The sequence below is a fragment of the Balaenoptera borealis genome (assembly GCF_965194805.1).
Source record: "Balaenoptera borealis genome assembly, chromosome: 2".
Lineage (NCBI taxonomy): Eukaryota > Metazoa > Chordata > Mammalia > Artiodactyla > Balaenopteridae > Balaenoptera > Balaenoptera borealis.
Window position 1 is genome coordinate 63,498,443 of NC_138867.1, and position 26,991 is coordinate 63,525,433.

At 36.1% G+C, this 26,991-nt stretch overlaps 1 protein-coding gene across 1 annotated transcript in view; it reads right to left on the reverse strand.

Annotated features, from left to right (window-relative positions):
- Window positions 1-26,991, reverse strand: part of AP3B1 (adaptor related protein complex 3 subunit beta 1) — a 266,236-nt gene that overhangs the window by 191,187 nt on the left and 48,058 nt on the right. The window contains exon 3 of the mRNA XM_082375446.1: window positions 26,222-26,296. Coding sequence (XP_082231572.1) covers window positions 26,222-26,296 — 75 coding nt within the window. The remainder of the gene's footprint in view (window positions 1-26,221; window positions 26,297-26,991) is intronic.

The following is a 26,991-nucleotide window of genomic DNA, read 5'->3' on the forward strand; positions in this document are numbered from 1 at the left end:
AATGCTAAACACACCATTTTAAGATGATACCAATCGATTCGTCTGTACTATATTGACAGGGTTATAGGTGAAACTAACAAAAAACATATTTCCAATTACTCTTCAGTGCTGAATAGATGCACAAAATCTTAAAAACGAAACCTAAAATCCTTAACTCAGTATTCAATACAGCCCATAATCTTCCTTTAAAGTCAAACAAGGAAGAGTCCCCAAATATAACTTGACTCTTTGTCTCAATCTCCATTCAGTTTATCAATCCTACTTTCTCCGAAGTTCTACTAATCAAAATCGTCCACAAAAGCAAAAATGAAACAATAAAATTTCCACTAAGAGAGGAACAGTACAACAAATTACAGTACATCCATATAACACTGTACTATGTGGTCACTATATATAATTAAGTAAATCTATACTTGACATTGAAAATATGTCCTTGTAAAAAATTTTAAGGGTACAAAACAGTATGCACTGTATGACTGCACTTCTGTGTTAATAAAAAATAGATACACATATATTGTATTTTATCACTCTAAGATAAACCACCAATTGTAAGATGTACCATAATTTTACAGACCACAAAGAAAGGAAGAAAAAACCCGGCCAATTGTAAGCCACCCTCAATTGTTAAGATAAGTCCCAACTGCATAAACTTTAAAATAGAAAACAGATGTCTTAGAATGGACATTATATGGTAATAATAGCAAATAGTTATATACTTAACTATGTGTCAGGCACTGTTCTACATGTTATATTTAGATTAATTCATTTTATATTCACAACTCAATGAACAGGTATTACCTTTCCTGTTTTACAGGTGAAGAAACTGAAGCACAGAAAAGTTAAGTAACTTGACCAATATAGAAATCTATTAAATGAAGAACCAGGATTCAAACCAGGTAAGCATAAAAGTTGAAAAAATTTATATAGTAAAATGTTAACAGTGACTATCTCTGGGTGACGGCATTAACCAGTGACCCTCACTCTTTACATCTTTCTACATTATTTAATTTTTTTACAATGAATATTAATTTTATGTTCAGATAAAACAATAAAGACATTTTCATTTTAGGGGTGAATCTCATCTTTCTAGACATCCTCCAACACAGAATAATAGTACTTTCTCTGATTACAAAAGTATTTTAAAATTTTCATTATAAACAATCTGAAACTGAAAATATTTTTAAGTTCCCACATTCCTAAGATGGCTTTTTCTATAGCATTGGCAACATGTAGCCACCAGAACTATTTTAAACCTGTTCACTAGACAAAAACTCAGCTAAATCAACAAGTTTTTGCAAGTCAACCAACCTGTGACAGCCCCTTGCTTCTGAACGTTAGCCAATCAGGAACAAATTCACTCTAAAAAAACACACCTCTTAGTGCCAATCAATCAAAAGCAGTCTCACCCAAGTGACCACTCATCTACAGATGATATCAACCCACTTAGGCCCCTTAAAGTCCATGAAACTTTCAAATGATCATGGAATCAAGTGATCTCACACAAGAATACAAAAAATGGGTTCCAATATTACATGGTACTAGTATACAAGATGGCAACCAAATGACCCAAAATATACCCAATGTTTTAGATTATATTTAAATGGAAATATAAATTTTAAAAATTCTTAAATCACAGTTTAAGAAGCACTTATCTAATTGTTTGAGTTATAAATGATTTTCTCCCCAACCAGATTTTAAAGTTCCTAAGTTAAGGGTATATGTATATGCATACCTGATTCACTTTGTTATAAAGCAGAAACTAACACACCATTGTAAAGCAATTATACTCCAACAAAGATGTTAAAAAAAAAAAAAGGTTCCTAAGTTACAACAGTGCCAAAAAGCAACCAACACTTGCTGGTTGACTGATTTATACCAATTTAAATATATCAAATCAACACACAAGATGTATTTTAAATAAGATATTTCTCAAATTCACCTTGGAATGAACATGAGGTTATTTAGTACAGGAACCATTCCTTATTAATCTATATATTCCCACAACCTATCACATATTCTGGCAATATAGTAAAAGCCCAATAATTATCAGCTGAATGAAACATCACAGCCCAATGAGAGACTGGGAAAAAAAAAAAGACATTTCCCATTAGATTGCTATATCTAGGATCTAACTTACCACCAATAGATACAATTCATGAAGTAGATGTCTAAATGGACATCAACATACTGTGAGAAAACAATAGGTATTAAGAAGATTGCCTCAAAAGTCTTTAACTTGTGGGGTTTTTTTAGAAAATTAATCATTTAAAATATTCTTTCTCTTTACCAATTATATTCGGATCTCAGTCTACAGTTCTCAGGAAACTTTTGAAACAAGAATGGGTTAGGATCCACCCACCCCCTCATCTTCTTGGGATGTATTTTCTCAGCAACACCTTTATTTACTTAACTGTACAGCCAACTTTTAAAGCTGAATTATGAACTCCAGAATATATCCAGGAGTTTATACTGGCAACACTGAAATATTCAAACCACAGCTGAGCTACCAGGCACTGCTATAATTACTCACTAGTGGAGAAGGATTATTGTGACTGTTATAGCAAAAAGCATAACATTATTAAATCACAGAAGGTTGCAAAACACTAAATTTGTTCTAGTTCTGTTATAAGAATCAATCAAAATTGACCACAAGAGGCCTATGCACTGACCAGCTGCAGGTGTACAGAGAAAGCCTACTTTCCCTGAAACCATTCTGTGATCAGAAATGGGAGTACTTAAAGCTCCGTGACTACACCATTCTCTTATCAGTTACTTTCATTCAGTGTTACAATACTCCTTGCTGTAAAGCTAATCATAGCAGCGCCCCAGTAGGCTGGAAGAACACAGGCAGATCTGTTTAATTAGTTTATCAATACTAGTACAGCAAACTTCATGAGTTATTGACTAAACCTTTGATTATTTTAGTACTATAGCTTACTAGGTCACTTTTGGTATCATTTGACATCGAATGGCAGATGACGTACAGCTCAACTGTGTGTCTAAGGCAGTATGTACTGGTAAAACTGAAATTTTGTACTTGATAGCAATGAAACATCAATCAATTCTGAACACAAATTTTAAGAAGCTTATGTCAGTTTTCCCACAACATTAGAGGATTAAGCATGTTTCCAAGAACTAACAAGGTATTTCAAGAACAAAAAAAATCCAAAACAAATAGATCAATAGAGTAGTCCCCCTCTATCTGTGGGGGATACGTTCTAAGACACCCAGTAGATGCCTGAAACTATGGACACTACCAAATTCTATATACACTATGTTTTTTCCTATACACAGATACCTATGATAAAGTTTAATTTATAAATTAGGCACAGTACGAGGCTAACAATAGCTAGTAATAAAATAGAACAGTTGTAAGAATATACTTTAATAAAAGTTATATGAATGTGGTCTCTCTCTCTCTCTCATATTGGACTGCACTTACCCTTCTTTTTGTGGTGATGTGAGATGATGAAATGTCTATGTGATAAGATGAAGTAAGGTGAATGAAGTAGGCATTGTGATGCAGGGTTAGGCTACTATTGACCCTCTGATGGTACATCAGAAGGAGGATCATCTGCTCTGGGTGATCCTGGATCACTGAGCATGACAGTGTCAATGGTTAGATGTCAGGAGCAGATGATGTCAATGGTTGGGGATCCCAGACAGAGCAGCACAAAATTTCATCACACTACTCGTAATAGTGTGCAATTTAAACTTATGAATTGTTTATCTCCAGAATTTTCCATTTAATAATTTTGGACTGTTAACCACACGTAACTGAAACCGTGGAAAGTGAAACCACAAGGAAGGGGAGACTACTGTAATCATGTTTATAGTGACATTTTTGTTACAGAACATTAGATAGCATACCAGAATCTGATTGTAAAGGATAAAGATGAATAGAAAAGTTCTACTGTTGATAACTACCTGAACATTACAAACAGCTCTGAATAAATAATGAACAGTACAGAATTCTCTGTTTACAACAAGAAGACTGGAATTCCAGAGTGAACTATTTACAGCATAACTTATTACCAATATCTCAGGACTTGGTCATTTCTACCCACATCTAAAACATAAAAAATTTATACTCAAATTGGCAGAAGACCTAAATAGACATTTCTCTAAAGAAGACATACAGATGGTCAACAGGCATATGAAAAGGTGCTCAACATCACTAAATATTAGAGAAATGCAAATCAAAACTATAATGAGGTACCACCACGCTCCAGTCAGAATAACCATCATTAAAAAAATCTACGGGGACTCCCCTGGTGGACCAGTGGTTAAGAATCCACCTGCCAATGCAGGGAACACGGGTTCGATCCCTGGTCCGGGAAGATCCCACATGCCGTGGAGCAATTAAGCCTGCGTGCCACAACTACTGAGCCTGTGCTCTAGCCCGCGAGCCACAACTACTGAAGCCCACGTGCCTAGAGCCTGTGCTCCACAACAAGAGAAGCCACCGCAATGAGAAGTCTGCACACGGCAAGGAAGAGAAGGCCCCGCTCAATGCAACTAGAGAAAGCCCACGTGCAGCAATGAAGACCCAACACAGCCATAAATAAATAAATAGATAGATAGATAGATAAAATTGATTCTTAAAAAAAAAAAAATCTACAAATAACAAATGCAGGAGAGGGTGTGGAGAAAGGGGAACCCTCCTACACTGTTGGTGGGAATATAAAGTGGTACAGCCACTCTAGAAAAAAGTATGGAGGCTCCTCAAAAAACAAAAATAGAGTTGCCATAGGATCCAGCAATCCCACTCCTGGGTATATACCCAGACAAAACTATAATTTGAAAAGATACATGCATCCCTATGTTCATAGCAGCACTGTTCACAATAGCCAAGACATGGAAACAACCTAAATGTCCATCGACAGACAAATGAATAAACAAGATGTTGTAGGTATATACAATGGAATACTACTCAGCCATAAAAAAAGAATTAAATAATACCATTTGCAGCAACATGAATGGACCTAGAGATTATGATACTAAGTGAAGTAAATCAGAAGGAGAAAGACAAATACCATATGATGTCACTTACATGTGGAATCCAAAATGTGACACAAATGAACTTATCCATGAAACAGAAAGAGACCCACAGACATAAAGAACAGACCTGTGGTTGCCAAATGGGAGGGGAGAGGGGAAGGGATGGATTGGGAGTTTGGGATTAGCAGATACAAACTGTTACACAGTATGGATAAACAACAAGGTCCTGCTGTACAGCACAGGGAACTATATTCAATATCCTGTGATAAACCATAATGGGAAAGAATATGAAAAAGAATGTATACATATGTATAACTGAATCATGTCGCTGTATAGCAGAAATTAACACATTGTAAATCAATTATACTTCAATAAAATAAAGTTAAAAAAAAATTATACCAATGCCAGATACCTCCAAAGGACAGCTAATACCAGATGACGATAAGGGGTCAAAGACACTAAAGAAGAAAGAGGAGGAAGGAATCAAACAGGAAGGATGGCTCTAAAAGGGGAATGACCTAAAATGATTTCTGAAGCCAAGCTACCTGGCTTTGGATTCTGACTGCCACATAGTAGCTATGTGACCTTGGTCAGATAATCTAACCTCTCTGCTACCTTATCCTCATACGGAAAATATGGAAAATGAAAGAACCAACTTCACAGGGTTATTTGTGAGGATAAAATGAGTTGATATAAGTAAAGCATTAACGACCTAGCACAGACGGCATTTTTTAAGTGTTAACAATCATCGTTGCTACTGAGAGACTCTATTCCCAGTAACGCTAAGACAAGCTTTACCTACAGCTCACAGATTTTCTAAGTGAAATCTTGACTTTTCTTTTTCAGCTACTTGAACTTTCTTATACCAGAAGCCATAAAACTAATGTACATATCAAATTAGAAGCTCAGATATCATGGCCATAACAAGTCAGACAGTTTAACTGAACTATCAATTCAGAATTATATATATATATTTTTTAAATTTTTTAAATAAACTTTTTTTTTAACATCTCTATTGGAGTATAACTGCTTTACAATGGTGTGTTAGTTTCTGCTTTATAACAAAGTGAATCAGCTATACATATACATATATCCCCATATCTCCTCCCTCTTGCATCTCCCTCCCATGCTCCCTATCCCACCCCTCTAGGTGGTCACAAAGCACCGAGCTGATCTCCCTGTGCTATGCAGCTGCTTCCCACTAGCTATCTATTTTACATTTGGTAGTGTACATATGTCCATGCCACTCTCTCACTTTGCCCCAGCTTACCCTTCCCCCTCCCAGTGTCCTCAAGTCCATTCTCTACGTCTGCGTCTTTATTCCTGTCCTGCCCCTAGGTTCTTCAGAACCTTATTTTTTTTTTTTTAGATTCCATACATATGTGTTAGCATATGGTATTTGTTTTTCTCTTTCTGACTTACTTCATTCCGTATGACAGGTCTCTAGGTCCATCCTCCTCACTACAAATAACTCAATTATATTTACATGGTAACAAGCATATAAATAGTGCTTAATAAGTATCTACTAAATTAATCATAAGTAAAGTTTGCAAATACTATAAGATTACATGTGCAGTCTAGACTTCTCCCATTAATTAGAATCTTAGAAAGAATGGTTTATCAAGTTATTTAAATCCAATATTAATTAATTCATCTTAGTTCCTAAGTTGGCAATAAGTGTACAAGTGTTTTGATTTTAATTTACCCAAGTTAGTCAAATTCACTTTATGATGCCTATTCATTTTGGCAGCAAAATTCACCTATCTGAAATATGTAATGTACTTACTATCTAACAAAAAAATGAAGTGTACTTTAAAATGTATCTAAAAAGTAGGTTTAAAGTACATATCTTTAAAATTCTATAATATAAATTATTCTAATAAAAAAGTTAAGATGATAGGAAAATAATTCATTTTGTATATAGAAATGTGTACTCTAGAAACTGTATAACATATACTTCAGTGCACTTTTCCAGATTTTTAACATGCAAATGCAAGATTATTTAAACTACTCATTTTCCTTATATGAGACACAATAACACCCAATCTACTGCATAGTGTAAAAATAATAGCTTAGAGTCTACATCATATCAACCTTGTGCTTGTATAATACAAATGAAGTGTGACCTGGCTGATCTTATTGCTCCACTTAAAAAATTCTACCATCATTCTCAGGTCATGATTATTTTATACACTCTGTTTTTCTTGTACTGATGCAATCTTTTCATTAGAAAATGCCTTGTTTTTCAAACTATAAATACTTAAGTACTGACTATAAAACTGCTAATGACATGTGGCTCACTCGGTATATTCTGGCTATAAAGCATTACAAGACACCGTTACAGAACTCTGATGTAAGGATGGAAAAGAGGAAGAGAATTTTCAAGTATGTCACCAGTTACAAATTGAAAATTCTGCATGGAAAGTAGGGAACACTGAGACTAATGTTTTCCTTTGACTGATAACATTCCATATATTTTAAGGTTTTAAAAATATTTACAGATTATGATATAAAGCTATAATTTAGAAATAATAACTGAGAGATCTGATTTACCCTTCCTACCTTAATGAAACAGAAAATCAGGGGCAAAAAATGAAACAGAAGTTTTCATATGTTGGACAACAGGCAGCACATTACTGTGAACCTTGAGAGAGGGAAAAAAATCAAGGTGAGCCCTTCAACTGAGGGTGAGTCTACCAGGAAAGGGAGGCAACTCAAACAGAATCCAGAGGACTCACTGTGCTGAGGAGACAGTGATCAAAGTTCACAGAGGCCAAGGTTGCCAGAATTTGCAGAGCATTATAACAAAGAGGAGGGCACTTCAGAGAGAGAGAGAGAGAACGCATTCTGGGGAGAAGTACCATCATACTATGGGCTAAGCACTGTCATGCACATGAGTAAGATGAAACTACCTGAGGCCAGACCAAAAAACACTGGAAAGAAGTAGGCAGAACAGGTCTCAAAAATCACAAAAAGCTAGGAAAAGTTCATATTCCCACCAGCCAGAGAGAAAGTATCTCATAAATACATGTATCATTGAGCAGAATCCTAAGAAGGGCATTGCTTTAATAGTGGGATTACATTAGTCTAGACTAAAGGTGTTTCCGTATCCCCTAATAAAGATTAAAAGTATGCTTTGAAAGAATCAAATGATTCCCTATAACTTAATTGTGCATCACAAGAAAACCCAACACAATTTAAACAAAAATCAGGACAATATGAATCATAATTACTCTTCAAGTAATCTCTACCCACATCTGTCAAACTCCTGAACCATGCAAGCTCAGAATAGACTCAAAGCAGCTCAGCAAAAGACAAAAAATATGAGACTGAAGTTGCTGCCTAAGCAACAGAATTTGCAATTTGAACCCTGTCAAAATAACTGCTTTCTAAAACAAAAACACCACCTATGGAGTAAATATAAAAGAATACAGAATCAACATAATTTAATATTCATAATGTCAAAAGATACAACTCAAATTACCCAATATATGAAAAACTAAAAAAATGGAACGTATGCACACAAGAAAAGGAAACTAACTAAACGAAAGCCTGAGAAAAACATACTGGAACTAGCAGGCGAGGATTTTAGAGCTACTATTACACTTAAGTAAAAGAAAATGTGCTTTCCATAAATAAAGAATAGAGGAAATCTCAGCAAAGAAACACAAAGGATAAAAAAAGGGACAAACTGAAATTCTAAAATGAAAAAATAAAATTTCTAAAATAAAAATGAATGTACTTAATCAAATGGAGAGGACAGAAGAACAAGTAAGGGAACTTGAAAACAGGTGAGTAAAAATTACCTAATGTAAACAACACACACACAAAAAAAAGATCTAAAAAAACCAACAAAGTTTCATACATTGTCAGGTAAAAATAAAACAATATAACATATATGTAATTTCAATACCAGAAAGAGAAAAGAGAAGGGGGCAAATACTATCTGAAAAAATAATGGCCCAGGGCTTCCCTCATGGCACAGTGGTTAAGAATCCACCTGCCAATGCAGGGGACATGGGTTCGAGCCCTGGTCTGGGAAGATACCACATGCTGTGGAGCAACTAAGCCTGTGCTCTAGAGTCCGCAAGCCACAACTACTGAGCCTGAGTGCCACAACTACTGAAGCCTGCATGTCTGGAGCCCGTGCTCTGCAACAGGAGAAGCCACCCAATGAGAAGCCCGCACATCGCATCGAAGAGTAGCCCCCGCTCGCTGCAACTAGAGAAAAGCTTGTGTGCAGCAACAAAGACCCAATGCAGCCAAAAATAAAAATAAGTAAATTTATAGAAAGGAAAAAAAAGAAAAGAAATAATGGCCCCAAATTTCCTACTTTTGATCAAAGACAGTAATTTATAGAACTAAGATGCTCAACACACACAAAACCAAATGAACACGAATAAGATCACACCAAGGTACACCAAAGTCTAACTACCAAAAGCCAAAGATGGAGTAAAACATGAAAGTATCAAGAGAAAAATTACAAATTACATAGGAAGATGAATGATCCAATTAACAGGGACTTTACATAAGAAATTATGGAGGGCAGAAGAGTCTTCAAAACATCTTTAAAATGCTGAAGCAAAAAGAAACTATTAATCCAGAAGTCTATGACCAATGAAATAATTCTTTAGGAATGAAGGTAAAATGCAAACATTTTCAGATAAAAGTAAGAGAATTCATCACTAGCAGACCTCCATTACAGAAAAAGCCAACAGAAGTTCTTAAGGCAGGAGGATCATGATACTGATAGAAATTTGGATCCTTAGAACTCAAAGAGAACACTGGACATGATAAATATCTTAATAAATGATAAATACTTATTTCTGTTTTTTCTTTTAATTTCTTTGTCATAAGTATTGATATTTAAAGGAAAAATTGTATTGTCTTATGATGTTTGCTTGCTTATTTTTTGTTTATTTGTTTGTTTGTTTATTTATTTATGGCTGTGTTGGGTCTTCACTGCTGCGGGCGGGCTTTCTCTAGTTGCACTGCACAGGCTTCTTATTGTGGTGGCTTCTCTCGTTGTGGAGCATGGGCTCTAGGCGCACGGGCTTCAGTAGTTGTGGCATGCAGTCTCAGTAGCTGTGGCTCACGGGCTCTAGAGCGCAGGCTCAGTAGCTGTGAGCTTGGCTCGCATGGGCTTAGTTGCTCCACGGCATGTGGGATCTTCGTGGACCAGGGCTCGAACCTGTGTCCCCTGCATTGGCAGGCAGGTTCTTAACCACTGCGCCGCCAGGGAAGTCCCTTATGATGTTTTTAAATTATATAAATCTGATAAATTAATAACTAAAACATAAAAGGAGAGATATGGATGTATACAGATGCAAGATTTCTATATTTTATGTGAAGAAGTGCAACATTAACTATAATCCAACTGTGAAAAGTTAAGAATGGATACAGCCAACACTTAAAAAAAATGCAGAGAAGTACAGGTTAAAAATAAAAACAGGAAAAACTTAAGTGTGATTTCCTCTATAAAAAGGAGGAAAAGAAGAAGAGAGGAACAAAAATAAAGGAGACAAATTTAAAAAAAGAAATCATGTAATACTACACTCAAATCCAACCACATCAATAAATACATCAAGTGTTAACAGAATAAACACTCCAATTAAAAGGCAGAGACTGACAGAATGGGTGGGAAAAACATGGAACTAGATGCTGTCAATAAGAGACACAAATAGATATGAAGACACAGGCTAGGAACAAATGAATGAAAACAGGATATACCATACAAAGAGAAGAGAAGGCTGGAATGACAATATTAATAACAAGAAGTCAAATAGACTTTAAGACAATAAAGTATTACCAGAGAAAAAGAAGGGTTTATTTTAGGATAAAGGGGCAATTCATCAGGAACACCTGAAAAGAGCTATGCCTAATAGGAGTGCTTCAAAATATAAGCAAAAAATGACTACATTAAAGGGAAAAATAAACAATTCCAGGATCATGATTGGGAGATTTAAGATCCCTCTCTCAGCAACTGGTAGAATATCTAGACAAGAGGTCAGTAAAAACATTTTAAAAATCTAAACAACACATTTACTTAAATAATATTTATAGAACATTACAATCAATAGTGGAATACACATTCTTTTCCACTGCACGTGATATGCATACCAAAACAAACTAGATGATTTGCTATAAACAAGTCTTCATAAAATTTTAAGAGAATGATGTTTCCTGACTAAAAAGGAATTATATTACAAAGCAATAACAATATAAGATAATGAAATAACCCTCCCCCAATATGTGGAAATTAAACAACATACTTCTAAATACACCATAAGTCAAAAAAGAAATCATAAAGTAAATAAGAAAATATTTTTAGGGGGATGGATGGAGTGGGAGTTTGGGGTTAGCAGATGTAAACTTTTATATATAATGAATAAACAACAAGGTCCTACTGTATAGCACAGAGAACTATATTCACTGTCCTATGATAAACCATATGGAAAAGAATATTTTAAAAAAAGAATGTTTATTTATGTGTGTGTGTGTGTGTGTGTGTGCGTATAATTGAATCACTTTGCTGTACAGCAGTAATTAACACAACATTGTAAATCAACTATACTTCAATTAAAAAAAGAATAAAAAAAAGTACATAGAGGACTTCCCTGGTGGTGTGGTGCAGTGGTTATGCACCACAGGTTATTGGCGCCTGCCAATGCAACAGACAGGGGTTTGAGCCCTGGTCCTGAAAGATCCCACGTGCCACGGAGCAACTAAGTCCATGTGCCACAACTACTGAGCCTGAGCTCTAGAGCCCACATGCCACAACTACTGAAGCCCGTGCGCCTAGAGCCCGTGCTTCACAACAAGAGAAGCCACCACAGTGAGAAGCCCGCACACTGCAATGAAAAGTAGCCCCTGCTCTCTGCAGCTAAAGAAAGCCCATGCACAGCAACAAAGACCCAATGCAGCCAAAAATAAATAAATAAAAATTTTTTTAAAGTATGTAGAGAATTGTAAAGTGCTATTAAAAATGATAGAAATGAAAAAATATATATATTTTTAACTGAATGACAATGAAAACAAATCAAGTAAAAATTCAGGAAAGCAACTAAAGCAGTGCTTAGAGGAAAAGACACAGTATTAAAGCCTTATATTCACAGAAAGATTTGATCTGAGTTCCCAACTCAAGATGATAGAAAACAACAACAAAAACCCAAATTAAGTAGAAGGATGAAATAAAAAGATAAATACAAAAGTCAGTAATCATACCAAAAAGAAATCAATGACACAGGAAACAGAGAAAATTGATAAAACCAAAAGCTGGGTTTTTTTAAGTCAATAAAGTTGATAATCCTCTAGATAAACTGATGAAGAAAAAGAGAGAAAAGACAAAATTACCAATATCAGGAATGAAAGAGGAGACATCACTAGAGAAGCTACAGACATTAAAAGGATACTAAGGAACTATAATTAACAACTTTATGCCAATAAACAACCTAGATGAAATATATTCATTTCTTTAAAGAAAAATTACTAACACAATCCAATAAAAAATAGAGAATCTAAATAACGCTGTGTTAGGGATCCACCAAGACTACCTTCAGGCTTAATGACTGCCTAGAAGGACTCACAGGACCCAGAAAGTTGTTACACTCATGGTTATGGTTCACTACAGTGAAAGGATATATAGTAAAATCAGCAAAAGGAAAAAGCACATGGGGTGAAGTCCAGAGGAAACAAGGCACAAGCTTCCAAGAGTCCACCCACCAGCATAGTCACATAAAAATACTTCTTCAGCAACAACGTGTGACAACATGTACAAAGTGGTGCCAACCAGGGAATCTTGCTTAAGACAGACGGTCCAGGGTTTTTATTAGGGATCAATCATGTAGGCACTGTATGCCTACATATATTGTCATCACTAAGTAAGAGATCAGTAACTGAAGCTCCAGACCATGATAAGGAAAGCAGGTGTTTACCAGAAACACGTTTAGTTTTAGTATATATTATTTGGATAAACTGATACAGCATGGCTCACTCTTATCTGACAGAACACTTGAAGAGATCAGTTCACCAGAGCCAACCAATAAACAATCACGAAAACAGATTTGGAGGGCTTCCCTGGTGGCATAGTGGTTAAGAATCCACCTGCCAATGCAAGGGACACGGGTTCAATCCCTGGTCCGGGAAGATCCCACATGCTGCGGAGCAACTAAGCCTGTGCACCACAACTACTGAGCCTGCGCTCAGAGCCCGCAAGCCACAGCTACTGAGCCCAGGTGCCACAACTACTGAAGCCCATGTGCCTAGAGCCCATGCTCCGCAACAAGGGAAGCCACCGCAATGAGAAGCCCGCGCACCACAACGAAGAGCAGCCCCCGGTCGCTGCAACTAGAGAAAGCTCGTGCATAGCAACGAAGATCCAATGCAGACAAAAATAAATAAATAAAATAAAATAAAATAAAATAAAAAAAGAAAACAGACCTGGAAATGTTCAGGGTTTGCACAACCCAAGCCTGCTGAGTTTAGCTTCCACACAGGCCCATACCAATAAACAACTTGAATTCATATTTTAAAACTTTCGCATAAAAGAAATTCCAAGCCCAGATGACATCATAGTGGCAATGAGATAATACCAATTATTTGGTATTATTAGATAGAATGAAACAATACCAATTCTACACATTTTCTTTCAGAGAAAAAAGGAGAAACACTCTCCCACTCATTTTTTTTTTAATAAATTTATCTATTTATTTTATTTATTTATTTTTTTTGGCTGTGTTGGGTCTTCACTGCTGCGTGTGGGCTTTCTCTAATTGCGGTGAGCGGGGGCGGGCTACCCTTCGTTGCAGTGTGCAGGCTTCTCATTGCGGTGGCTTCTCTCATTGCAGAGCACGGGCTCGAGGAGCACGGGCTCAGTAGTTGTGACTCATGGGCTTAGTTGCTCCGCGGCATGTGGGATCTTCCCAGACCAGGGCTCGAACCCGTGTCCCCTGCATTGGCAGGTGGATTCTCAACCACTGCGCCACCAAGGGAGCCCATCTCCCACTCATTTTTAAAATCCAGTATTAACTGGTTACCCTGATATCAAAACCAGTCATCATAAGACAAAAAAAAAACTCCCTCAGTAAGATATAGATGCAAAACTCCTAACAAAAGCTAGCAAATCAATTCTAACAATACACTAAAAGATTAATACACCACGGCCATTAGGGATTTATCCCAGGAACAGAAAGGTTTAATATTTGAAAATTAGTCCCAGTCATTTATCACATGAAGAGAATAGAGAAAAATCCTATGATAATTTCAGTAGTTACAGAAAAAAGATTTGACAAAATGCAACATTCATTCATATTAAAAACTCTCAGCAAATAAGGGATAAAAAGAACTTCCTCAATATGCTTAAAGGCATCTGCAAAAAACCTATAGCTAGTATCATATTCTACGGTAAAAGGCTCAATGCTTTCTACATCAGAAACAAGGCAATGAAAACCACTATCATTGCTTTTATTCAACATTGTAATATAGATTGTACTCAGTGTAATATGACAAGAAAAAGGCATATAGAATACAAAAGAAGTAAAATTATGTTCCCATATGGTACGATCATTTATGTATCAAAGTCTAAGAAATCAATAAAATAGCTATCAGGATAAGTGAATTTAGCAAGGACACAAGATCAATACACAAAATCAGAATTGATTTTGCTCGCAATGACCAATTGGAAAATGAAATTAAAAAGACAACTCTATTTAAAATAGCATTCAAGAGACTTCCCTAGTGGTCCCAGTGGTTAAGAATCTGCCTTCCAACGCAGGGGACGAGGGTTCAATCCCTGGTTGGGGAGCTGGGATTCCACATGCCACAGGGCAACTAAGCCCATGTGCAGCAACTGCTGAGCCTGCGCACCACAACTAGAGAGAAGCCGGCATGCTGCAATGAGGAGCCCTTGTGCCGCAACCAAGACCAGACACAGCCAAAAATAAAATAAATAAATAAATATTTTAAAAAACACAGCATTCAAAAACTATTCAAAACTGAACTGATGTGCAAAATGTTCAAAACTTGTACACCAAAACCTATAAAACATTACAAAGGGAAATTACAGAAGACCATATTCAAGGACTGGAAGACTTATATGGTGGAGGTGGCAATTCCCTCCAATTGATCTACAAACTCACTGTAAACAAAATCAAAGTTAACAGCCTTTTGGAGAAATTGGCATGCTGATTTTAACACTTTTACAGAAAGACAAAGGACCCAGATTAGTCAAAACAAGGCTGAAAACAGAACAAGACTGGAGTGCTTATACTACCTCACTTCAAGACTTACTGTAAGGCTACAAGACAGTGTAGTATAGGCACAAGGATGCACCTATCGATCAATGGAACAGAACAGAGTCCAGAAATATGCTTGCAATTACATGGCCAAAATTTTTTCACAAAAGTGGCAAGGTAATTCAACTGGGAAAAGATATAGTCTTCTTAATAAATGGTGACAGAATAACTGAATATCTGAGAAAAAAATGAATTGCAAATCTTACCTCATACCACACACAAAATCTAATTTGACCCAAACAGCCAAAACAATCTTGAGAAAGTATAAAGCTGGAGGCATCACGCTCCCTGATTTCAAACTATACTACAAGTCTACAGTCACCAAAACAGTATGGTACTGGCACAAAAACAGACACCTAAATCAATGGAACACAATAAAGAGCCCAGAAATAAACTCACCATTATATGGTCAATTAATCTATGACAAAGGAGGCAAGAATACACAATGGGGAAAAGACAGCCTCTTCAATAAATGGTGTTCAGAAAATGGACAGTTACAATCAAAAGAATTAAACTGAACTACTTTCTCACACCATATACAAAAATAAACTCACAATGGAGCAAAGGCTTACATTTAAGACCTGAAACCATAAAACTCCTAGAAGAAAACATAAGTATTGCTCTTTGATGTGGATCTTAGCAATATTTTTTGGATATGTCTCCTCAGGCAAGGGAAACAGAAGCAAAAATAAACAAATGGGACTACATCAAACTACAAAGCTTTTGTACAGCAAAGGAAACTATCAACAACAAAAAAAAGCCACCTACTGAATGGGAGAAGATATTTGCAAATGATATAACTGATAAGGGGTTAATATCAAAAATATACAAAGAACTCACAGAACTCAACATCAAAAAAATACAAACAACCCAAATAAAAAAATGGGCAGAGGACCTGCATAGACATTTTTCAAAGACCTACAGATGGCCAACAGGCACATGAAAAGATGCTCAACATCACTAATCAGGGACATGCAAATTAAAACCACAATGAGTTATTACCTCACATCTGTCAGAATGGCTATTATCAAAAAGACAGGGACTTCCCTGGTGGCACAGTGGTTAAGAATCTGCCTGCCAACGTAGGGGGCATGGGTTTGATCCCTGGTCTGGGGAGATACCACATGCCCCGGAGCAACTAAGCCCGTGGGCCACAACTACTGAGCCTGCGCTCTAGAGCCCATGAGCCATAACTACTGAGCCCGTGTGCCTACAGCCTGTACTCCGCAACAAGAGAAGCCACCACAATGAGAAGCCCGTGCACTGCAATGAAGAGTAGCCCCCACTCACCACAACTAGAGAAAGCCGGCGCCCAGCAACAAAGACCCAACACAACCATAAATAAATAACTAAATAAACAAACAAACTTAAAAAAAAAAAAAGACAGCAAGTAACAAGTATTGGTGAGGATGTGGAGAAAAGGGAACCTTTGTGCTCTGTTGGTGGGATTGTAAGTTGGTGCAGCCACAGTGGAAAACAGAATGTACGTTTCTCAAAAAATTAAAAATAGAACTACCATACAATCCAGCAATCACACTCTCAGGTATACATTCGAAGAAAACAAAAACACTAATTCAAAAAGATATTGATACATGATCCCTATATTCATTGCAACATATTTATAATACCTAGGATATGGAAGCAACCTAAGTATCCATTGATAGATGAATGAATAAAGAAGATGTGGTGTGTACACACACATACACAATGGAATATTAGCCATAAAAAAGAATGAAATCTTGAGTAGCAATTCTCGTATCAGACAAAATAGACTTTAAAATAAAGACTATTACAAGAGACAACCAAACCATCATTACAACAAATGCTAAAGGAGCTTCCTCAGGCGGGAAACACAAGAAAAGAAAAAGACCTACAAGAACAAACCCAATACAATTAAGAAAATGGTAACAGGAACATACATGTCTATAATTATCTTAAATGTAAATGGATTAAATGCTCCAACCAAAAGACACAGACTAGCTGAATGAATACAAAAACAAAACCCATATATATGCTGTCTACAAGAGACCCACTTCAGACCTAGGGACACATACAGAGTGAAAGTGAGGGGATGGAAAAAGATATTCCATGCAAATGGGAATCAAAAGAAAGCTGGAGTAGCAGTAATCATATCAGACAAGATAGACTTTAAAATAAAGACTATTACAAGAGACAAGGAAGGACACTACATAATGATCAAGGGATCGATCCAAGAAGAAGATACAACAATTGTAAATATCTATGCACCCAACATAGGAGCACCTCAATAAATAAGGCAAATACTAACAGCCATAAAAGGGGAAATCGACAGTAACACAATCATAGTAGGGGACTTTAACACGCCACTTTCACCAATGGACAGATCATCCAAAATGAAAATAAACAGGAAACACGAGCTTTAAATGATACATTAAACAGGATGGACTTAATTGATATTTATAGGACATTCCACCCAAAAACAACATTTTTCTCAAGTGCTCATGGAACATTCTCCAGGATAGATCATACCTTGGGTCACAAATCAAGCCTTGGTAAATTTAAGAAGATTGAAATCATATCAAGTATCTTTTCCGACCACAATGCTATGAGACTAGATATCAATTACAGGAAAAGATCTGTAAAAAATACAAACACATGGAGGTTAAACAATATACTACTTAATAACCAAGTGATCACTGAAGAAATAAAAAAATACCTAGAAACAAATGACAATGGAGACACGACGACCCAAAACCTATGGGATGCAGCAAAAGCAGTTCTAAGAGGGAAGTTTATAGCAATACAATCCTACCTTTAGAAACAAGAAACATCTCAAATAAACAACCTAACCTTGCACCTAAAGCAATTAGAGAAAGAAGAACAGAAAAACCCCAAAGTTAGCAGAAGGAAAGAAATCATAAAGATCAGATCAGAGATAAATGAAAAAGAAATGAAGGAAACGATAGCAAAGATCAATAAAACTAAAAGCTGGTTCTTTGAGAAGATAAACAAGATTGATAAACCATTAGCCAGACTCATCAAGAAAAAAAGGGACAAGACTCAAATCAATATAATTAGAAATCAAAAAGGAGAAGTAACAACTGGCACCACAGAAATACAAAGGATCATGAGAGATTACTACAAGCAATTCTATGCCAATAAAATGGACAACCTGGAAGAAATGGACAAATTCTTAGAAATGCACAACCTGCCGAGACTGAACCAGGAAGAAATAGAAAATATGAACAGACCAATCACAAGCACTGAAATTGAAACTGTGATCAAAAATATTCCAACAAACAAAAGCCCAGGACCAGATGGCTTCACAGGCGAATTCTATCAAACATTTAGAGAAGAGCTAACACCTATCCTTCTCAAACTCTTCCAAAATATTGCAGAGGGAGGAACACTCCCAAACTCAGTCTACGAGGCCACCATCACCCTGATACCAAAACCAGACAAAGATGTCACAAAGAAAGAAAACTACAAGCCAATATCACTGATGAACATAGATGCAAAAATCCTCAACCAAATACTAGCAAACAGAATCCAACAGCACATTAAAAGGATCATACACCATGATCAAGTGGGGTTTATTCCAGGAATGCAAGGATTCTTCAATATACGCAAGTCAATCAACATGATACACCATATTAACAAATTGAAGGAGAAAAACCATATGATCATCTCAACAGATGCAGAGAAAGCTTTCGACAAAATCCAATATCAATTTATGATAAAAGCCCTGCAGAAAGTAGGCATAGAGGGAACTTTCCTCAACATAATAAAGGCCATATATGACAAACGCACAGCCAACATCGTCCTCAATGGTGAAAAACTGAAACCATTTCCACTAAGATCAGGAACGAGACAAGGTTGCCCACTCTCACCACTATTATTCAACATAGTTTTGGAAGTTTTAGCCACAGCAATCAGAGAAGACAAAGAAATAAAAGGAATCCAAATCGGAAAAGAAGAAGTAAAGCTGTCACTGTTTGCAGATGACATGATACTATACATAGAGAATCCTAAAGATGCTACCAGAAAACTACTAGAACTAATCAATGAATTTGGTAAAGTAGCAGGATACAAAATTAATCCACAGAAATCTCTTGCATTCCTATACACTAATGATGAAAAATCTGAACGTGAAATTAAGAAAACACTCCCATTTACCATTGCAACAAAAAGAATAAAATATCTAGGAATAAACCTACCTAAGGAGACAAAAGACCTGTATGCAGAAAATTATAAGACACTGATGAAAGAAATTAAAGATGATACAAATAGATGGAGAGATATACCATGTTCTTGGATTGGAAGAATCAACATTGTGAAAATGACTCTACTACCCAAAGCAATCTACAGATTCAATGCAATCCCTATCAAACTACCAATGACATTTTTCACAGAACTAGAACAAAAAATTTCACAATTTGTATGGAAACACAAAAGACCCTGAATAGCCAAAGCAACCTTGAGAAAGAAAAACGGAGCTGGAGGAATCAGGCTCCCTGACTTCAGACTATACCACAAAGCTACAGTAATCAAGACAGTATGGTACTGGCACAAAAACAGAAATACAGATCAATGGAACAGGATAGAAAGCCCAGAGATAAACCCACGTACATATGGTCATCTTATCTTTGATAAAGGAGGCAAGCATATACAGTGGAGAAAAGACAGCCTCTTCAATAAGTGGTGCTGGGAAAACTGGACAGGTACATGTAAAAGTATGAAATTAGAACACTCCCTAACACCATACACAAAAATAAAAATGGATTTAAGACCTAAATGTAAGGCCAGACACTATCAAACTCTTAGAGGAAAACATAGGCAGCACACTCTATGACATAAATCACAGCAAGATCCTTTTTGACCCAGCTCCTAGAGAAATGGAAATAAAAACACAAATAAACAAATGGGACCTAATGAAACTTAAAAGCTTTTGCACAGCAAAGGAAACCATAAACAAGACGAAAAGACAACCCTCAGAATGGGAGAAAATATTTGCAAATGAAGCAACTGACAAAGGATTAATCTCCAAAATTTACAAGCAGCTCATGCAGCTCAATAACAAAAAAACAAACAACCCAATCCAAAATTGGGCAGAAGACCTAAATAGACATTTCTCCAAAGAAGATATACAGATTGCCAACAAACACATGAAAGAATGCTCAACATCAATAATCATTAGAGAAATGCAAATCAAAACTACAATGAGATATCATCTCACACCAGTCAGAATGGCCATCATCAAAAAATCTAGAAACAATAAATGCTGGAGAAGGTGTGGAGAAAAGGGAACACTCTTGCACTGTTGGTGGGAATGTAAATTGATACAGCCACTATGGAGAACAGTATGGAGGTTCCTTAAAAAACTAAAAATAGAACTACCATATGACCCAGCAATCCCACTATTGGGCATATACCCTGAGAAAACCATAATTCAAAAAGAGTCATGTACCAAAATGTTCATTGCAGCTCTATTTACAATAGCCAGGAAGCAACCTAAGTGTCCATCATCGGATGAATGGATAAAGAAGATGTGGCACATATATACAATGGAATATTACTCAGCCATAAAAAGAAATGAAATTGAGTTATTTGTAGTGAGGTGGATGGAGTTAGAGTCTGTCATACAGAGTGAAGTAAGTCAGAAAGAGAAAAACAAATACAGTATGCTAACACATATATATGGAATCTAAGGAAAAAAAAAAAAGAGGTCATGAAGACCCTAGTGGCAAGACAGGAATAAAGACACAGACCTACTAGAGAATGGACTTGAGGATATGGGGAGGGGGAAGGGTAAGCTGGGACAAAGTGAGAGAGTGGCATGGACATATATACACTACCAAATGTAAAATAGATAGCTAGTGGGAAGCAGCCGCATAGCACAGGGAGATCAGCTCGGTGCTTTGTGACCACCTAGAGGGGTGGGATAGGGAGGGTGGGAGGGAGGGAGATGCAAGAGGGAAGAGATATGGGAACATATGTTTATGTATAACTGATTCACTTTGTTATAAAGCAGAAACTAACACACCATTGTAAAGCAATTATACTCCAATAAAGATGTTAAAAAAAAAATTTTTTTTTAATTAAAAAAAAAAAAAAAGAATGAAATCTCGACATCGCAACAGCATGTATGGATCCAGAAGGTATTGTGCTAAGTGAAATAAGTCAGACAAAGAAAGATAAATACCATATGATTTCACTTATATATAAGGAATCTAAATACAAAACAAAAGAACAAACAGAACAGAAAGAGACTCACAGATACAGAGAACAAACTGGTGGTTGCCAGAGGGGAAAGGGGCAGGGGCATGAGTGAAATAGGTGAAGGAGATTAAGAGGTACAAACTTCCAGTTATAAAATAAATAAGTCATGTAATGTACAGCACAGGGAATATAGTCAATAATACTGTAATAACTTTGTATGCCAACAGATGGTAATTAGACTTTATTGTCGAGATCATTTTGTAATGTATAAAAATATCGAATCATGATGCTGTACACCTGAAAATAATTTTATATTGTAAGTGAATTATACTGTAATTTTTTAAAATCTAATTTGAAATGTATTCTGTAGTAAAGAGTTAACACAGTAGGCCAGAGATTGCTATCCTTAGAAAGCCTACTTATAAAGTTGGCCTTGACTATTGTCTGGGAACTTGAACTTCAGAGGTATTGCCACCATTCCCTAACTGATAAGGGTGGTTTACATAAAAACAATATGGTTTATGCTGAACATGTGCTTACTTTCTGAGAATCTGCAATTCTGGAATGTGCTAGGCAGTTAATGGGTACACGAGCAGCCCCCAGTAAAGACTTGGGCACTGAGTCTCTTATGAACCTTCCTAGTAGACAACGCTTCACACGTTTTGTCAGAGGTGATGCTGGAGGAATCGAATGTCACAGGGAAAATCACTGGGAAGGCTTCTTAGAAGCTTGCATCTGGTTTTCTCTGGACTTCACTTCATGCACCTCTTTCAGTACCTAATTTTTGTTGTGCATCTTTCAGTGTAATAAGTCATAGCTATGAATCTGACTATAACCTGAGATCCTGTGGATTAGCCCAAAGAATGAGGGAACCTGTGGGTAGTCTTGGGATTCTCCCCTGACATGGATCATAGAGCAAAATTTAATAGCTAAAATTATTTAAACTTTTAGAACAAACTGGGAGAAATCTTCATAACATTAGGTTAGGCAAAGATTTATCAAGCAGGTCACAAAAAAGCCTCAAGTATAACTAAGAAAACTGATAAAATGTACTTTATCAAATCAAACGTTTATTCTTTGAAAGACATTAAGAAAACAAAAAGGCAAGCTACAGACTAGGAAAAAATAAATAATAGTAAATAACCATCAATCTGACAAAAGGCTTCTATCAGAATAAAGAATTTTTATACTCTAGACAAAAAAATTAAAAATAGGTTAAAGATCTGAACAGATATTTTAGAGTTTTACGACTGATCAAAAAGATCATGAAAAGATGCTCAACACCACCAAATACCAGGAAAATGCAATTAAAGGCACAATGAAACACCATTACGCATCCACCAAAATGGCTGAAGTCAAACTCTAACAACATCAAGTGTTGAAAGGGATATGAACTGACTGGAACTCCACACATTGCTGGTGGGAATGCAAAGGGCACAGCCACTTTGGAAAACTACATGGTACTATTTTCTAAAAATTAAACATGTTCTTCCCAGACAAGCAACACATCTAAGCCTAGGTATTTACCCAAGAAAAATTAAAATATATGCCCATAAATAGCGTTTTATTCGATCCAAGTGTATTTCAATTGGTAAATTAAAAAACTGTGCAATATCCATATTATAGCAAAAAAAGGAACAAAACATGAATACATGAAACAGCACAAATGAATCTCAGTAGCCTAAGTAAAAGAAGTCAAACACAACAGCTTCTATACTCTATGATTTGATTTATAAAAAATTCTAGAAACGACAAAACTATACTGACAGAAAGCAGATCAGTAGTTGCATGAAGACACCATACACAAAAATTAACCCCAAACGGATCACAGTCCTAAATATAAAAGCTAAAAATATAAAACTCTTAGAAAAAAAAGACAAGTGTAAATCTTTGTGACCTTGAATTAAGCATCAGTTTCTTAGATATGACATCTAAAGCATAAGCAAAAATATATATATATATCAATAGCTGTCATCAAAATTAAAAACTTCTGTGCTTCATAGGGCATTATCAAGAAAATAAAAAGATAACCCACAAAATAGGAGAAAAATATTTGCAAATCATACATCAGATAAGGGTCTAGTATTCAGAATACATAAAAAACTCTTAAAAATATACAATAAAAAGGCCAACAACCCAATTATAAAATGGGAAAAGGATCTGAATAGATATTTTTCTAAAGAAGATATACAACTGGCCAATAGATTCTCAACAATTTTCTATTAAGGAAATGTAAATCAAAATTTCAATGACATACCACTTCATACCCACTACAGTAGTATACAATCTAAAAGACAGACAATAATTTTTCTTTAAAAAAAGGTAAATAAGTGTTGGTGAGGATGTGGAGAAATCAGAACTCGCATACATTGCTGACGGAAACATAAAATGGTTACAGCTGCTCTGGAAAACAGTTTTGAAGTTCCTCAAAATGTTAAACACAAAGTTATTTCATGACCTAGCAATATCACTCCAAGGTATATATCCAAAAGAAATGAACACATATGTGCACACAAAAACTTGTACAGAATGTTTACAGCAACATTACTGACAAGAGCCAAAAAGTGGAAACAACCCAAATGTCCATCAACTGATGAATAAACAAAATGCAGTATATCCATATAATAGAATATTATTCAGCAAAAAAGGAACAATAGAGTAATGATACATACTACGACATGGATGAACCTTGAAAACATTATGCTAAGTGAAAGAAGTCAGACACAAAAGCACATACTGTATAACTCAATTTATATGAAATGCCCAGAGTAGGCAAATCCATGGAGACAAAAAGTAGATTAATGGTTGCCTAGGGCCAGGGGGTGTTGTGGAGTAACTGCTAATGTACATAACGTTCCTTGTTGAGGTGATAAAAATGTTGTGGAATTAGATGGTGGTGATGATTGCACAATTCTGTGAATACACTACACATCACTGAATTGTACACTTTAAAAGTGAGAAGTTTATAGCATGTTAATTATGTTTTGATAATCTTTTAAAAAGATGACTGATTCTTTAAAGTAAAAATAATAACCATGTATTTAGGGTGCTTTATCATATTTAAAAGTAAAATGCATAAAATGGGAACAGACTGGAGGAAGCAAATAGAAATTTACCAATGTAAGAATATATGAAGGGGTATAACTATTTGAAACTAGACTGTGATAACTTAAAAATGTATACATAAATCCTAGTGGTAGACTGTAGTAAGTTAAATATATATATTGTAGCCCCTAGAGCAAGCACCTACTGAATAAACAGAGGTACAGCTTCAAAAGTAATATTAATAATACTAGATTGTAAGTGAAAAACCTCCCCCCCCCTTTTTTTTTTAAAGGAAGGTGTGTCTGCCTCTTTTAACAAGTTACTTTAATTTTTATATATATATATTTATTTATTTATTTATGGTTGTGTTGGATCTTTGTTTCTGTGCGAGGGCTTTCTCTAGTTGTGGGAAGCGGGGGCCACACTTCATCGCGGTGCGCGGGCCTCTCACTGCCGCGGCCTCTCTTGTTGCGGAGCACAGGCTCCAGACGCGCAGGTTCAATAATTGTGGCTCACGGGCCTAGCTGCTCTGTGGCATGTGGGATCTTCCCGGACCAGGGCTCGAACCCGTGTCCCCTGCATTAGCAGGCAGATTCTCAACCACTGCGCCACCAGGGAAGTCCCTTTATCTTTAATTTCTACTACTTATACTCCATATCCCTCCACCTAAAACATCCTGCCCTGATGTCACCAGGTCCTTGAAAATATTCATCAATGGAGACTGCTGCTTCTCCCAAATTTACCAGACTGAAAAAGAGGAGTAGGCTTATTTCTTGATGCTCACAGCTACTAACATGGGCAAATATGAAACATGTGTGCTGGCATTTTCATTCTCATGCAGATATCACTACTTCCTACCGAGTAAATACACCCTCCTCAAAAACACTCCCAACATACCCCAAGACAATCACTACCCAACATCAGTTGAAGTTGAGACTCATGACCGATGTGGCCATTCAATCTTCATTACAACCTTCTGTTCTTTTGAAATACAAGGCATTTGCTCAGATCAACCTCTAATTCTCTTCATTGAACTTTTCATACTGCTCATCTTTCTCAATGGTTTCTACACTGACTCATATTTTTCTTTTGCACTCTATTAGAAGTCATTAGTCCATTTGACCTAACATTAATTACCTTGGCCTCAAAATTCTGTGAATTCCTCTGTTTCAAATTCCATGTACAAGCCTATACAGGGACCAGTAATTGAAGGCTCCCACTACATCCTGCCTTCTGCTCACCTCCTACTATACTGATGCAAGGTCTATCAGAACTAAGATGCTCCAGGAAGAGCACTAGATTTGGAGTTACAACACCTAGGTTCAATCCCTGCCCTGATACTGCAGGAATTTAGGTCTGTTTCACTGGACATAATGGTATCTTAAAATTAAGTCCCTAGAGCAGAATTTCAACTAAACTGGCTTCTAAGAATCTTCAACAAGTTACCACCCTTCACCCAGGTGAATTAATCTCAATTTTACTTTTCATATTCTCCACCAAAATTCCAAAGCTAAGATTGTCTACTTTGTATTCTATTTCACCTATTTAAGATTATGGACATTGTAATTGTATCGAAAATCTAGTGACACAAGTATCTTATAATACGTTGTGTTTCAAAGTAACTGAAAAGTATATGATTCTTTCACAATAAAAGGAATCATGAAAATTATGAATCAAAACAGTACCTCAATATTTTTACTGGCCACATTCTTCACAACAGCAGGAAACAGTTCAGATGCATTTTTCCCTTTTGCAATCATCTAAAGAATAAAAGTGGAATATTAGGGCTGAAACTTTTTTAAAATTAGTCATTTGAAAACAAAACATAAATTCTACATACATTAAATATTTAGAAGATAAGCTACAGAAACAAATAAGCTACAGAGTTAACAAACAACTCTTTTTGAGTCACCTTATTTATTCCAACTATCTGCAGCAAAGAACAAACAATCTCTTGGGAATCAATATAAACACACATAGACATATTAAGGAAGAAACAGTAATTTAAAGACATAATATTTACAATAGTTTTCTCTGGCTAATGGTGTTGTAAACACTTTTTAAATATTTGTACTCTTCTTTATTTTCCAAGTTCCTATATTAAAGATGTAATGCTTTTGCAATGGGGGTGGGGGTGGAGAATGAATGTTAGTTTAAACAAACTACAATAATTCTTTCTCCTTCGGCTTTCTTTTTATAGATTCCCCTACTTCTCCAACCATTTTTTTCAAAGTTCCCTTCACCAGGTCCTTTTCCTTTCCCCACTAAAGTTCTGTGCACCAACATCTTTTCAGGCTACACTGTTCTACAATCTCTGAAACGCCTGAGATTTCATTCACCCTCAATGTGTTAACTCCTACCTCTACAGGGATCAACTCCCCAAACTCTAGCCCTAACTCTAGGCCCTAGTTCCACTTCTCTAACTGAACATTATTAGATGTCTTTCTCATCCAAA